Source organism: Oryctolagus cuniculus, chromosome 5 (genome assembly GCF_051225735.1).
Source record: "Oryctolagus cuniculus isolate XC-2025 breed Fujian yellow rabbit chromosome 5, ASM5122573v1, whole genome shotgun sequence".
Taxonomy (NCBI): Eukaryota; Metazoa; Chordata; class Mammalia; order Lagomorpha; family Leporidae; genus Oryctolagus; species Oryctolagus cuniculus.
In genome coordinates this window covers 145,227,824-145,243,873 of record NC_142871.1, presented here as the reverse complement: position 1 = coordinate 145,243,873, position 16,050 = coordinate 145,227,824, and the positions used below count along the sequence as shown (strand labels likewise).

General features: G+C 41.9%; 1 protein-coding gene across 14 annotated transcripts in view; it reads left to right on the top strand.

Annotated features, from left to right (window-relative positions):
- Positions 1–16,050, top strand: part of KIF13A (kinesin family member 13A) — a 243,766-nt gene that overhangs the window by 95,895 nt on the left and 131,821 nt on the right. For all 14 annotated transcript variants that reach the window (XR_016234740.1, XR_011388751.2, XM_089334368.1 and 11 more), the window contains exon 3: positions 9,223–9,235. Coding sequence is in view for 12 of the 14 variants with exons in the window: in XM_089334368.1 (XP_089190494.1) it covers positions 9,223–9,235 (13 nt within the window). In the remaining 2 variants the exon portion in view is untranslated. The remainder of the gene's footprint in view (positions 1–9,222; positions 9,236–16,050) is intronic.

Here is a 16,050-nt window from a genome sequence, read left to right as displayed (position 1 = left end):
AGTGAGCTGTGTTCGCCCACACTATTTGCACAGATGAATCCTGTTGGGATATCATCTCTTTGCCTTATCTGCTCAGTATATTCTCGTTCAGTCTTCTGTTCAGGAATTTTCTCCTCTAAGAAACTTCCCCCCTTCCCGGTTGATCTCACCCTCTTTGGGGTTGCTGCTATGCATGTTATATTGTAGTTCAATAGGTATGTGCAAATTCAGTTTAGTATTGTCTGCAAGACAAGTCTGATTCATATTGTTTATCCCAACAGAGTAGCAAATAATTGGTATTTAATATTTCTTGATTGAACATACCTTTTTTCCCCCCTGTCTCTGTTAAGATACTTGTCACAGCCCATTTTACTTTAATTAAGGTCTGAGACCATGCCTCTTTCCTCTACGTATCCCTTCAAAGCACTAGCGTGTGAATTGTGGAAGTCAGTACTCAGTAAATTCATGTTGGTGAACAGAGTCCTCAGAAGATTTCTGTAACTCCATGTTCAGTTCTCCAAGTTAGAAGTGATAACCAGGAGCTTCATAGAGTGCATGCCTTTCAACTGATCTCCAGGAGGAAATGTCACTTAGCCCTGTATCTTTCAGATAAGGTTATGGCAGTTTCCAGCAATTAATAGAATAGTTTTTTGTTTTGTTTTGTTTTGTTTTGTTTGACAGGCAGAGTGGACAGTGAGAGAGAGAAAGACAGAGAGAAAGGTCTTCCTTTGCCATTGGTTCACCCTGCAATGGCCATCGCGGCCGGCGTGCTGCGGCCGGTGCACCGCGCCTATCCGAAGGCAGGAGCCAGGTGCTTCTCCTGGTCTCCCATGGGGTGCAGGGCCCAAGCACTTGGGCCATCCTCCACTGCACTCCCTGGCCACAGCAGAGAGCTGGCCTGGAAGAGGGGCAACCGGGACAGAATCCGGTGCCCCGACCGGGACTAGAACCGGCGCCGCAAGGCGGAGGATTAGCCTACTGAGCCATGGCGCCGGCAATAGAATAGTTAATACATGAAAGAGAAACTCCTGTTTTAGAAGATGAGGCCTTGACCACATAGTTCTCTTGAAGCACTGCCTTGGGATCCCTGGCCATTGAACTTCTAAGCAGCTTACTGTAGTCAGCAGGCTGTTAGCAGTGGTCAAAGGGCTCCTTGACCCAGAAATCTTTCAATGTGAGGTATGGGGAGAGAACTTTGACTTTAGGGTGTTTTATTGTTGTAATAACAGACTAATACTGCTTTCCTGATTTCACTCATTTCCTTGTTAAGCTTTGCAGGTTCTGTGCTACATGTTACATTAAGTCTAGATTCCTGAACTCAAAACCTGTCCCAATAAAGGTCCAACCTGTTTTATAATCCTACTTTCTAGCATCTCCTTTATATACACTGTCTGGTCTCATCAGACTTGAACACTTGCCAAGACACCTTGAATACTTCCATTTGACAACTTCTTCTAATACCACTACCTATGTTAGAAATAGTCCCCCTCTCCCTGCCCCTGAAAAAGCTTTTCAAATCCTCTTTCCCCTCAAACCACTAAATCCCTATGCCTGCCTTCTGATTTGTAGTCATTCTTCTGTGAGCTCTTGTTCCATTTTACTTCTACTTCTTATACTTGTTCTTTTTTAAAAAATCAGTAGCTTTTTCTCAAGTTTTTTTTTTAAAGATTTATTTATTTATTTTAAAGTCAGAGTTACACAGAGAGAGAGCTCTTCTGGTTTACTCCGCAATTGGCTGCAATGGCCGGAGCTGCACCAATCCGAAGCCAGGAGCCAGGAGCTTCTTCCAGGTCTCCCATGTGGGTGCAGGGGCCCAAGGACTTGGGCCATCTTCCACTGCTTTCCCAGGCCTTGGCAGAGAGTTGGATCGAAAGAGGAGCAGCTGGCACTAGAACCGGCACCCATACGGGATGCCAGCACTTCAGGCCAGGGTGATAACGTGCTGTGCCATGGCGCTGGCCCCCCCCCCCTTTTTTTTTTAAGATTTATTTAATTACTTGAAAGTCAGAGTTACATGTTACGTAGAGAGAGAGAGAGAGAGAGAGGTCTTCCATCCGTTGGTTCACTCCCCAGATGGCTGCATTGGCCGGAGCTGTGCCGATCCCAAGCCAGGAGCCAGGAGCCTCCTCCAGGTCTCCCACGGGGGTGCAGGGGCCCAAGGACTAGGGCCATCCTCTACTGTTTTCCCAGGCCATAGCAGAGAACTGGATTGGAAGTGGAGCACCTGGGTCTTGAACCAGCACCCATATGGGATGCCAGCATTACAGGCGGCAGCCTTACCTGCTACACCACAGCGCCAGCCCTCTTATATACTGTTGATCTCATTTATTTACTTGAGAGAGCAACAGAGCTCCCAAATGCCCACAGGTCAAAGCCAAGAAACAAGTCCTCAATCCAGGTCTTTCACATGGGTGGCAGGAACCCAGTTGTGAGTTATCACCACTGCTTCACAAGGTCTACATTAGCAGGAAGCTGGAGTTAGGAGCTGGGACTGGGAATCAAACCCAGGTACTCCAGGGTAGGATGTGGGCATCTTAACTACCAGGCCAACTGCCCACTTCCATAATTATATATATATTTTAATAGTAACCTTCTTTTTACTCATCATTGATTTTAGCATACTATGAAATAATGGAAATGTGTTGAAATATGAAAATACTATTGTATCCTTGAAATAGCTTTGTTTCTGCTTGTCAAAATCAATAGTAAGTATTTTCCAAAATAAATTCCATGATGTTCCTCCCAAAGAATTCTGTCGTTGGGGTCTAGTGAGTAAAGCTGCCACCGGCAATGCCAGCATCCCATATGGGTGCTGGTGAATGTCCCAGTTGCTCCATTTCTGATCCAGCTCCTTGCTAATGACCTGGGAATAGCAGCAGAAGATGGCCCAAGTGCTTGGGTCCCTGCTATATACATGGGAGACCTGGAAAGAGCTCCTGGCTGCTGGCTTCAAGCCCAGCCCTGGCCAGTGGGGCCATCTGGGGGAGTGAACCAGTGGATAGAAGATAAATTGATCAATCGATCAATCAATCAATTTCTCTTCCTCTCCCTAACTCTGACTTTCAAACAAATAAATAAACTCTTAAAAAAATAGGATTTGATTCTTGAAGGTTTGAGACTAGCCATATCTATATAAAACAAAGAATTCTGTGCTCAAGTAAATTTGAGAAATGCTACTGTTGAAGTGTTACATTGACTATTCAATGAGATTAACAGCATGAGAGTATGTTAGCACGTTAAAGCCTCTGAACAGTACTGTATAAGAAAGCCCATATTTAGCTGAATTTAGCTTCAGTTCTTGTTCATTTGACTTTAGAAGCTCTTAGAGCCTGACCTTTGTTAATATCCCATTGAACTTCCACTCTGTGGGAAATGCTGGTCTAGAGAAATTATTTTAAATCATCAGAAATATTCTGTGTTTTCTGATGCTCTCTGGGGTCCTTACTACTATTAAATGCAGACAGTGTTGTCCCCAAATTGTGGGGTTGGGTGGTGATTTAAGTAAACCTCATATCTGTCTTTTGTTTTAATTCACTAATGTAAAAAATTGTCTCTGCGTTCTTGTAATATGCTAAGCCCTATGTGAGTAGGTGGAATTGGGGACAGGGATTACCAAAGTGGCATGTGGTGTTGCCTCTGTTTCCAAGGGGTTTTGAATCTTAAAGATACAGGAGTCTCAAATACAGAGTTCCTGGAGGCTATAGAGTTTCACCTGTTTCCCTAAGCCATAAGCTGTTGTGTTGACCAAAGAATCCTGGGTAATAGAGGTGGTGAAGCTCAGGGTGAGGAGCTGAGAGGAGTGAGTCCTGAAGTGTGTCCCGCAGGTAGACGCATGAGGTTGGGCAACACAGAGGACCGAAGTGGGACAGAGGCACCTGAATGCGGGAGTTGTGTGCTGGATGCACACATAATGTGGGCTGCCTTCCAGAGTTCAACCTGCTTGTCCTGAGGGGGAAGAGAAGCCTTGGGGTTTTGCAAAAAAGTAGAACTACTAACAGTGTAGAACCACTCCTGCTTATTTTCTCTCCCAATCCTGAAACCTAGAAACAACACCTTGCTGACTTCTAAGATATCAAATTGTGTTGTTTATTTCTTTGAAATACACACGAACAATCCTCTGATACTTACAGTAGTTTGCACATGTGAAGGCAAGGATATTTTTGGAGGGTAGATGAAAGGATGGGCAGTGGAGAATGCTCAGGAGTAAACAGTTTTAGCCAAGTATCGTTGGAATGTTCTGCTCGGTTTCTTAGAAAGTCAGCAACTGGGCCTGTGTCTGGGAGTCAGTGAGGTGTGTTTGAAGGGACATTCTATTTAGCTTACCAGGTATTTGCTTAGCACAAATGGTGCCTGCTTCTGTAATAGAACCACACAGGTATCTCATTAATAAAGACGTAGCTTTGACTGATATAATCAACAAAGAGCTATCATATTAAAAATGTGTTTAACATTGACTATGTTGAATCTGACAGTGTTTCTATTATTCATCCCCGCCTCATCCTTTTTCAGATTGCTAAAAGGATACACTTTGTCACATTAAAATTATGAAGAGTATTTGTGCAGACAGTGATTGATGAATCGAGCAGCTGAAACTGGAAGTGGTTCCAGGCTCCACTGCAGGTGCATGAGGGGGAGCCTTTATAGGATGAGTGAACACAGAAGCAAAGCAAAGACACTGATTGGTTAGAGAGTGAGCAGTTGCCTTATTTGAACTGTCCCAGTGGAACGTTCTCGATCATATAACTAGTACCCAGTTGGCTGCTTTTAATTGGCTGAACTTGGGTTTCATTTTGTTTACATAGAAACCCAGGCGGTTGGAGCCATCTCAGTCTGGTGGCCTCCTGTGAAGTTATTTCATAATTTATGCACTTGCCTGTGAGATCTTTTTTTTTTAAACTTTGTAAGATCACATCAGTTCTTTTTTTTTTTTTTTAAGATTTTATTTATTTATTTGAGAGGTAGAGTTATGGATGATGAGAAGGAGGGAAAGGTCTTCCATCCTCTGGTTCACTCTGTAAATAGCCCCTAATGGCTGGAGCTGGGCTGATCCAGAGCCAGGAGCTTCTTCTGGGTCTCCCATGCCGGTGTAGCAGCCCAAGCATTTGGACCATCATCTTTAAATTTTTTTTTTTATTTGACAGGTAGAGTTATAGACAGAGAGACAGGGAGAAAGGTCTTCCTTTCGTTGGTTCACTCCCCAAATGGCCACTATGGCTGGTGCTGCGCCGATCTGAAGCCAGGAGCCAGGCGCCTCTATTTTGCCAGTTTTTATAATTACCAGTGCTAACATTTTTTAATTTGAAGTTTTATCTCCTTAAACACAACAGATATATTTATTGGAAAGTTCATGTCTAATAATTAGAAATATCTGAAGCACCTGAGGATCTATTTCTTTTCTTCTTCTTTTTTTTTTTTTTTTTTTGACAGGTAGAGTTATAGACAGGGAAAGAGAGAAACAGAGAGAAAGGTCTTCCTTCCGTTGGTTCACTCCCCAAATGGCCGCCACGGCCGGAGCTATGCCGATCCAAAGCCAGGAGCCAGGTGCTTCTTCCTGGTCTCCCATGCGGGTGCAGGGCCCAAGCACTTGGGCCATCCTCCACTGCCCTCCCAGGCCACAGCAGAGAGCTGGACTGGAAGAAGAGCAACCGGGACTAGAACTCAGCACCCATATGGGATGCTGGTGCCACAGGCGGAGGATTAACCAAATGAGCCACGGTGCCGACCCCTTAGACCATCTTCTACTGCTTTCCCAGGCCATAGAGAGCTGGATCAGAAGAAGAGCAGCCAGGACTAGAACTACCACCCATATGGGATGCCAGCACTTCAGGCAGAGGATTAACCTACTGTGCCACAGTGCCAGGCGCTGATCACATGAGCTCTTTTTCAAAGGATAGTCCTTTTTCAGAGGATTCTATATTTTATTATAGTATCAGTATTACTAACATAGGAGAATTTTTTTTTTTTTTTCACCACTACCAAAGAATGGAAAATAGCCTCCAGGTACTGGGACAGTAAAGTTGTTTTAGATTAGGTTGACTTAGCTATCCATTACTATCATCTTTTTTACACCCCAAGAAAGTACAGTTGTGTTATCTGAAATGACTTACTTTCCTTCCGTTGTGAGAATCCTCTTTCTTAACTGGGTGATGAGTAAGTGGGCACTAGGGTGAGCTTTCCTGTGGCTGAACTTTGCTTTTCCTCTGCTGCCCAATCTTCATCCACGTAGTCCTTAGAGTGCAAAAGAAGGTAGCAGATCTATATTGCTATTCCCATGCAATGTGCTATCTTTCTAAATGAAGTAGATACTCCTTTGAAGTGCCTAGAAAGTAAAGTAGGTAGCATTGATTTTTCTAGGGCACACACAGGAATTCTGGGGTGCTCCTTGGGATTCCCATTAGCCTGTCCCACCCCCTTTGGGCTATTTGGTTCATCAAAGCATGTAGGAAGTAGGAAGCATGTATTTTGTTAAATTAGTCCATACTGTTTCATGCCTTTGCCTTATGTAACCCAAGTGACTTTTCTTTGTCAAATAAAGGTTTTTTTTTTTTTTTTTCAAATTCAGGTTTTTGCTTTACACTATTTTTTTTTTTTTTTAATTTCAAAGGCAGAGAGACAAAGAGAGACACATCCAATGGTTCCTTTCCCAAATGTCTGAAACAGCTAATACTGGACCAGGCCAAAGCCAGGAGCTCAGAACTCAATCTGGCTTTCCCACAGGGGTGATGGGGATCCAAATACTTGAGCCTGTTGCCTCCCAGTAGCAGGAAATTTAAATTGGGAGCAGAGCCACAACTTAAACCCAGGCACTCTGCTATGGGATGTGCTTGTCCCAAGCAGTGTTTTAGCCACTTTGCCAAATGCCCACCCCAAATACAGTTTTAAAAAAGATAAACCAAGCTAAATAAGAGAAGGCTTAGTCAAACGTGTGATGCATAAAGTTTTTCTAATTTTTCTCCCTGTTAGTAACGAATGTCTTCCAGGGTAGGGTTCTACTTAAGGGAATTTTGTTGGCAGAAATCTCAAGCTTTGTTAGGTACAGAATGGAAATTCATGGCTTCCTTAGGATTAAACACTCTCATAAATCTTCATTATAACATCTATAAGTGTTTATCTTGTTTCAGAGGGTAGACATGCACACACACACACACACATACACAACACAGTCTTCCACTAGTATGTTGAGACATGCCTTATAGCAGCCAGAGACACTTGGTTATTATAGACTGAGCTCCCTTCTAAAGAATTACCTTCTCTTTGTTCCTAACTGAATGAGGTAATGACATAAGGCATACGGTGTGTTTCCTTTCAGCCAATTCATAGAATTTTAAGAAAATGATATTTCAGCTTCATCATTAAAGGAGTGTCATGGTTTTCTCTACCTGCCTTTGGAAGAGTAGAATTGTCCACTTCATTGTGGAATTAATAGTCATTCTTTACCTGCTGCTAGGAGCTGGGTTTTTTTCTTAAATTGCCATATAATAATTGCACATATTCACAGGATACAGTGTAATATATGTATATATGTGCAGGGATCTAATCAGGGTGATTAACACATATCTATCACCTCAAGAAGCATTCTTCTTTTTATTTTTATTTTTATTTTTTTGGTTGGGAAGATTCAAAAATCCTGTCTTCTCACTATTTTGAGATGAACAATGAACTATTGTTAAGCATAGTTACCCTACTGTGCTCTAGAGCACTAGAACTTATCCTCCTATCTGTATTTTTTATACCCATTCATCAGCCTTCTCCATCTCCCTTTCCCCCTACTCTTCCCAGCCTCTGGCAACTACTGCTCTACTCTCTGCTTCTATGAGATCAACTCCTTTAGCTTCCATATGAACTCTGGGTTTTGTTCAGGTTCCTCAGAGCTCTGTGAGGAGTGGTGAACCCAGAGACAGAGAAAGGGCATACTGCTGTTTTGCTTCTACCTTTTGATTCCAATACCTTCTGCCCTGGAAAATCCATTTTCTCATCCCCATGAGTCTTCCCTATGAAGAAAGATAAAAGCCATGGAACACAACCCCCATTTCCCTCTTACAACGACCTTCCAATTAATGAATTGATGATATCAGAGTTTGATCAAGAATAACTATCAGAAGGTCAAGAGCTATCAAAGGAAGCAAATGCCTTAGGTGTTGTGATTTATCTCCTTAACTTTGTACACAAAGAACATATTTACAAAGCAAATCAACCTAATATATATATATATATATATATTTTTTTTTTTTTGACAGGCAGAGCGGACAGTGAGAGAGAGACAGAGAGAAAGGTCTTCCTTTGCCATTGGTTCACCCTCCAATGGCCGCCGCGGCCGGCGCGCTGCGGCCGGCGCACAGCGCTGATCCGATGGCAGGAGCCAGGAGCCAGGTGCTTTTCCTGGTCTCCCATGGGGTGCAGGGCCCAAGCACCTGGGCCATCCTCCACTGCACTCCTGGGCCACAGCAGAGAGCTGGCCTGGAAGAGGGGCAACCGGGACAGAATCCGGCGCCCCGACCGGGACTAGAACCCGGTGTGCCGGCGCCGCTAGGCGGAGGATTAGCCTAGTGAGCCGCGGCGCCGGCCTTCAACCTAATATTTTGTTACTTTAAAAACTTTTTCCTTTTTAGAGTTTTCTCCAGGCACAGTTACAGTTATCTCTAAATTATTAATGTGCAGAAACAGTCATTTAAAAAAGTGCATGTGTGGATGCTGGGGATGTAACTTGCTTAAATTTCTGTTCAGGACTGAAATAGATAAAAAATTATCTTTGGAACATTGGTTTTTAAGTGAGAAAAATTCCTGTATATATACAGTATATGTATCTATCAAAGGAAAATGTTCATGTGTTTTTAAAATCAGCTTAAGAAAAAATTTAAATATGAAAATTGCTTTTAAAGTACTTAACCCATGCAGTAATAATTATAGCATCTTTCTTTAAATTGATGTACTTCCATTGGCATTCCTCAAAATCAGTGAAAATATTTCAGAATAACTGCGTGGATCCATTCTACTAAATCAGGAAAGTAATAGATTATGCTCACAACAAGTTTATTTTTGAGTAAGTAAGAATTTATCACTTCACATAAGAGTGTGTTTGAACTTGGCTTCAGATCTTTATGAAGTAGAACATGCTTCAAATCATGTTATCAAGGTACTGAATTTCCCTTGTCTTTTTCTCTTTCATTGTTGTGCTCTGATGTGGCTGCTGTGTTAACAACCCTCCGTGTCTCTGCCACTGAATTCTTTCTTCTCATCATGCAGGAAACCTCCCAAGGTAAGCACTGTATGGAATTTGGCACGTACGTTGAGTTCATGTTCAAAAACCTAGGATTTTATTCATCACATCCCTCGTAGAAACTCTGTCCTCTTGAAAAAAAAATAATGTTGTAATTTGAAACTCTATGCACAATTAATTAGCATTGGTAATATAAAATTGGGATGTCACTGTACATTTGCAAAGCACTCTCACACATTGCTTCATTCTTAGAATGACCAGACTGATCCTTAAAGCAAACCTGTCTGGTTATTATTTCTGCTCTGTTGATGAACTGAGGCTCAGAGAGAAGAAATGCTGAGTTCTGATGCACAGACTGAGTGGAAGACCTGGTACCACCCCAGAACGAGGGGAGATAGAGTGGTAGCATCATAGAACGATGGAGCGTAACTGCTTACTGATGTGACAGGCTTTTTCTAAGCCCTGCCAAGAACAGTTAATATCACTGGAAAAATTCTTCACTCACTTAGAGACCCCTACTTCCACCAACCTTATGGAGTCCTCTGGAGTTCCTTATCTATCACAGTGTACACTAGTGAGAGTGCCCCCCACCAACTGCTCTGGTCAGTCTTTGGTGGTGTGCTTCCAAGGGAGAAGCTGGAAGATGAGGGAATGGATGGAGGGGGAAATTGAGGAAATGAGAAGGGATGGCTGCCCATCCTCTTAGTGCCTGAAAGTTGGTTTTGTTACCAGGGAGCATTTTCTTGGGTAGCAGAGGGATACTCAGTACCAAAAGGAACCACAAATTTGATTGTCTTTGGTCAGTGGTGCTGACTATACCAGTGGTTCCAGAGATGAGATGAGGACAGGTTGTACCTACACATACCATATGATCAGAATCTAAGACACATTGGCTAGGAGAGAATCCAGAATAGAGGATGTTTACTTTTTTCTGGAGGTTTAGAGGAAAAATCCAGCTTACCCTTACTTAGAGTATGGAAATCCACTTAAATGCTGCTTCACGCTTTCTGTTTTTTGAGGTCATCACAGATATTGCGTTTGGCACTAAGATTTCAAGTCCAGCTTGGAAAGCAGCATTGAGCAAAAATTATGACATTTCTTAAGAGGAAATATATAATAGACATGTAAGCAGTGGCCTTCTGGCCGAATCTGGGAGATGAGGAGGTTCTCCCAGAGTAATTGTTGTTGTAGATATGATCCCTAAAATTTGCAACCCAGAAAATATTTCTGCACTGCAAGCTGTGAAGACTCTATCTGGCTCCTACTTCCCTTATTGTTGGTCCCAAAGAACAGGTATTATCACTGGAGAAGTTCTCCAGGATAGACAGTGTAGGCTTGTGGTGAATTAGACTATTTCCCCACAGAAAAAAAGCAATGAAATACCACATAGTTCTACACATGGCTACTTAGTGAAAGAAAAACACTGAAATTAAAGAGGCACACATTTTAAAAAATCCCTATTGCTTTGGATAGAGGAATTTTAAAGTTACTTTCTAGCTAGTATAATATAGCCTATAGTTCCCAGCCGTGGTTGAGCTAGGTATCATAGTTGTTCCTAAGAAATGTCATGCTATTTTCAAAATAAATTAATGTTAAATCATCATGTTACCACATACGTGAGGTTACTTCAAAAAGTTCATGGAGTGGCCAGCGTTGTGTGGCGAGTACAGCTACCTACAACACCAGCATTCAATATGGGCACCAATTCAGGTCCCAGCTGCTCTGCTTCCAATCCAGCTCCTTGCTAATGTGCCTGGGAGGGCAGCAGAAGATGGCCCAAGTGCTTGGGACCCTGCACCTATGTGGGAGGCCCAGATGGAGCTTCTGGCTCCTGGTTTCATCCTGGCCCAGCCCTGGCTGTTGTGGCTATTTGGGGAGTGAGCCAGCAGATGGAAGATCTCTATCTCTCCTCCCTTTTCTGTAGGTCTGATTTTCAAATACATAAATAAATCTTAAAAAAAAAAAAAAGAAATTTCATGGGTAATGGAATTAAAAGATAAATTTATCTTGGGGTAAAACACTTTTGGATTCCATGCATATGCTTGTTATAATATATTTTATGTGAACTTTTTGAAGTACCCTTGTGTGTGCACATGTGTGTATGGGCAGGGTGGGGTATGCCATAGGCACATCTGGAAAGCATAAAGTTCATTTTAAAATCTAATAAATGACATAATAGGGCCAAATAAAATAAGACAATAAAGTAGATACAGGCCATTCCTTGTAGCAACTATGTAATGTTAAAAGCAAACAGGAAAGGGAAAGGAAGGTGTTTTTAATGATACTTATGTAAGAATGAAATTTGATTTATTTAAAATAATCAGTTTTTGGTATGAATAATCAGCAAAGCATCTGAAAAGACCAATTGATTCAATTTAACAAATTATTCCAGGCAGGAGACACTGCTTCAAGAATCAAACCCAGCCCTAGTGTTCTAACAGGGGTAGAGTAGTGACTCTGTGCACAATATAGTACTCAAATAATATTGGTTGTATTAAAGACTGCAAGAAGCAAAGAATTTGCAAAATTCATAGGATAAAAGTTCCTATTCTGACTTTTGCCTTCAAAAATGACAAATTAGGTAACTAACATCACCTTTCCCACTGAGAATAAATAAAATATTACAGATTTGTACTTGAAGACACTGGCAATACACCAGGTTTAATGAAAATTGCCAGAGCAAGATCCAAAAGCAGGTGAAAATTTCGAGAAATGGTGCTAGTGTTTGGGTGTTTTCCATTTACAGAAGATCAGCTCAAAGGCAAAGCAGTGTTGCTGAGAGCTTTTGGGCCTGTGGGAGTGGACAGGGGAATCACTGGAGTTCAGGTCCTGCCAGAGGTTGGAACCCTTGGTAATCTCCTTATATTCTGGGTTAACCAAGTGGATCAAGAACCAGCTTTGGGTGGAGTGTAAATGTGAAACCACAAGTAAGCCGTCCCTAACATGGATTGCTGTTTGCTTCCGAGTAATTTAGGCCATCCAATAAATCTCAAGCACCACTGTTGAGTCAAAATGATACCATAATGCAGGTGTCAGGTGCTCCAGCCATGTGGTACTCAGAATGCAGGTGTCCCTATACACCTGGCGGAAACAAATGTGACCCTAAGTCTTGAACGATTCCTCAAACAGTTTAGAAATGTGATGGCCAGCCCACAATCAAAGAGGTACATGAAAAGATAAGTTGACATGAACAAGAGCTAGAAGAAATACTTAAAAATAGAAATAGATCTTTGGGGCTGGTGCTGTGGCTCACTTGGTTAACCCTCTGTCTGCAGCGCTGGCATCCCACACAGATGCCTGGTTCTAGTCCCGGTTGCTCCTCTTCCAGTCCAGCTCTCTGCTGTGGCCCGGGAGGGCAGTGGAGGATGGCCCAAGTGCTTGGGCCCTGCACCCGCATGGGAGACCAGGAAGAAGCACCTGGCTCCTGGCTTTGGATCGGCATAGCTCCGGCCGTGGCAGCCATTTGGGGTGTGAACCAATGGAAGGAAGACCTTTCTCTCTGTCTCTCTCTCACTGTCTATAACTCTACCTGTCCAAAAAAAGAAATAGATCCTCAGGTGCTTCAGATATTCTAATTATTAGACATGAATTTTCCAATAAATATATTTGTTGTGTTTAAGGAGATAAAACTTCAAATTAAAAATGTTAGCACTGGTAATTATAAAAACTGGCAAAATAGATTTGGAAAATAACCCAATAGAAATTCTCAATTAAAAAAAAAAAAAACGGAAAACCAAAATTAAGAACTTAGTGTTGGGTTTTAGCAGCAAAATAGATCCTGCTGAAGAGAGAATCAAATAAGTTAGCAGAAAATATTAGAATGAAGTATATAACAGACAAATGGTGTTGAAACAATTGGACATCCAGAGGCAAAAATAATCTAAACACTGACCATACATCCTTCACAAAAAATTATCTCAAAATAGATCATTGACCTTTGTGGGGAGCAACTCGGACTAGACTAAGTTACTGGAATTAAGACTTATTCTATGCATCTGCTCTCCCACAATATGGCGCTGGGAGAGGAGTAAATAACTTCTACACAGCTGCCTCCAGTTCGACCAATAACCTGCAGGAGCTGATCCTGATTGGAGGAGAGCAGCGTACTCGGCATGTGGGTAGCAGAGTTGGGATTGGTGGAAGAGGACTATAAAGGAGGAGAGAGACAACATGCACCAGGAACATCTAAGGGGAACATCCGGATAACATCTGAGCAGCCCCCGAGAGAGCCGGCCGGCGGTGTGCCGCTCCCCCGCGGAAGTGGGGAAAGTGGCAGGGGGAGCCGCCCTTCCACGGAGGTGGAAGGATCGGCAGCCAACCCGGGAAGGACCAGCAGCAAACCCGGGAAGGGCCGAGCAGACAAAAGAACAGTGCAGGGTCCTGTGTCGTTCCTCCACGAATGGGGGAGCTACAACCTTAATATCAAATTCAAAGCTATAATACTTCTAAAAGATGACATATGAAAAAATCTAGGTGACCTTGGGTTTGGTGATAACTAGATACAATGCCAAAAGCATGATCCATGAAAGGCAAAGTTGATAAATGGAACTTCATTAGAAGTAAGAACTTCTCTGCAAAAGATGTTGTTAAGAGAATGAAGAAACAAGCTGCAGACTGGGAGAAAACATACCTGATAATAGACTTGTGTTTAAAATATACAAAGAACTCTTAAAAAGCATCATGAAAACTCAATTGAAAAAATGGGCAACAGATATGAACAAACATTTCACCAAAGAAGACATACAAGCAGCAAATAAGGACATTAAAATATGCTCAACATACATCGTTAGAGAATTAAAGCAACAATGAGATACACCTATATACCTATTAGAGTGAGCAAAATCCAAAAATGCTGGGAAGGATGTGGAGTAGGGACTGTCAGTCATTGCTGGTGAGAACGACACATGGGACAGCCAATCTGGAAGAGAACCTGGCATGTTCTTACAAAGCTAACTGTGTTCTCGTATAACTCAGCAATCATACTTCTGTTTACCCAAATAAGTTGAAAACTTATGTTCACTCAAACTCCAACACACAAGTGTTTGTAGCAACTTCATTCATAATTACCAAACACCAGAAGCAACCAAGATTTCCTTCAGCAGGTGAATGGATAAATAAACCTGCTGGGTACTTGCAATGGAACATTATTCCACGATAGAAAAAAAATAAGATGGTGGGGGGAAGCCATTGTAATCCATAAGCTATACTTTGGAAAAGACATACCGGAAACCTGATTACATGTCACTAAGTGGAAAGAAGCCAATCTTTAAGGGCTATATATTCTATGATTTCAACTATATGACATGGAACATGCAAAACTTATATGGATGTTATTAGTAGGTGGTACCAGCATCAATGAATGAAGAAAGGAAAGAGAGTGAATTATCGCTTGGCGCAGGAAGACACAAGCCAGTTTAGTAGAAAGGAGGTTCAAGTCCAGCTATGTAATTATCCCCTTCACGGATGAACAGAGCCATTTTGCCAGAAAAAACTCACCACTGTGAAACCATTCTCATGACCCGTGTGCCTGACTGTTCCACATCCCTGGTGATTCCTTCCATGTGTGTTGCCCTGGCCTGACCTGAAAAGGAACGTGCGCCCTGAACCTTAGATCCATCAACATTAACTTAAATTCTGTTGTCATTAATTTGTATTTTCCTAAGAAATAATTTATTCATGTGGCCTGTGTTTGAGTAATTATTGAAATTATGTCCAATTATGTGATGATGGTAAATAATAGTAATAATCACCTGGCTGTAATATGCACTTTCTATTATGGGTAAGAATGTTGTATAGTTCATTAAGATCTAATGTAGAAGTGTTAATTAGGAGAAAGGGGAGGTGTGTCATTTTGAATATTTGGTTGAGTCATCACTACTGTTATCCAGCTATTATGGGAGAAGGCTCTCAGATCCTTTTTATCTGTACCTAGGACTGTACTGTTTGAATACTATTATGACTGTGACTAGTAATAATAGCTATCCTTAACTCAGCACTTATGACAGATCTACTTTAAATCTCAATTAAAATTCATTGCAAATGAGTGCTTCAGAAAGAAAGAAAGTCAGTGGTTGTAGGAGTTGGGGGACAGGGATGAGTAAGTACAGCATAGGGGAATCTGTTCTTTATGGTGTGATAGTGCACATTTATCAAATCCATAGAACTATATAGTTCAAAGAGTGGACCCTAACGTAAGCTGTGGAGCTTGGTTATCACTAATATATTAGTTTTAATAAATGTAGCACACTAGTGTGAGATGTTGTCAATAGAGGAAACGGGAGGAGAGGGTACATGGGAACTCTCTATACCATCTCCTTTCATTTTAATTTAAGTTGACAGAATGTGCTCTAAAAACTTGAGTCAGAGTTTCATAATTATGAAATCACCGTAATTCATCATATTAGCAGGCTACAGAGGAAAAGCCATGTGATCATCCAAATAGATGCTGGAAAAACTATTTGACAAAATTCAACACCAACTTGAGATACAATGTTGACAGCAAATTACTAGTAGGCAGAACATTTTTCAGTTTGATAAAGGACATATGATAAAAATCTACAGCTCACATTATACTAAATGATAAAAGATTGGACACTTTTTTTTTTAATCTTTTTTTTTTTTTTTTGACAGGCAGTGTTAGTGAGAGAAAGAGACAGAGAGAAAGGTCTTCCTTCCATTGGTTCACCCCACAAATGGCCACTACAGCCAGCACTGTGCCAATCCAAAGCCAGGAGCCAGGTGCTTCTTCCTGGTCTCCCATGCAGGTTCAGGGCCCAAGCACTTGGACCATCCTTCACTGCCCTCCTGGGCCACAGCAGAGCTGGACTGGAAGAGGAGTAACTGGGACAGAATCC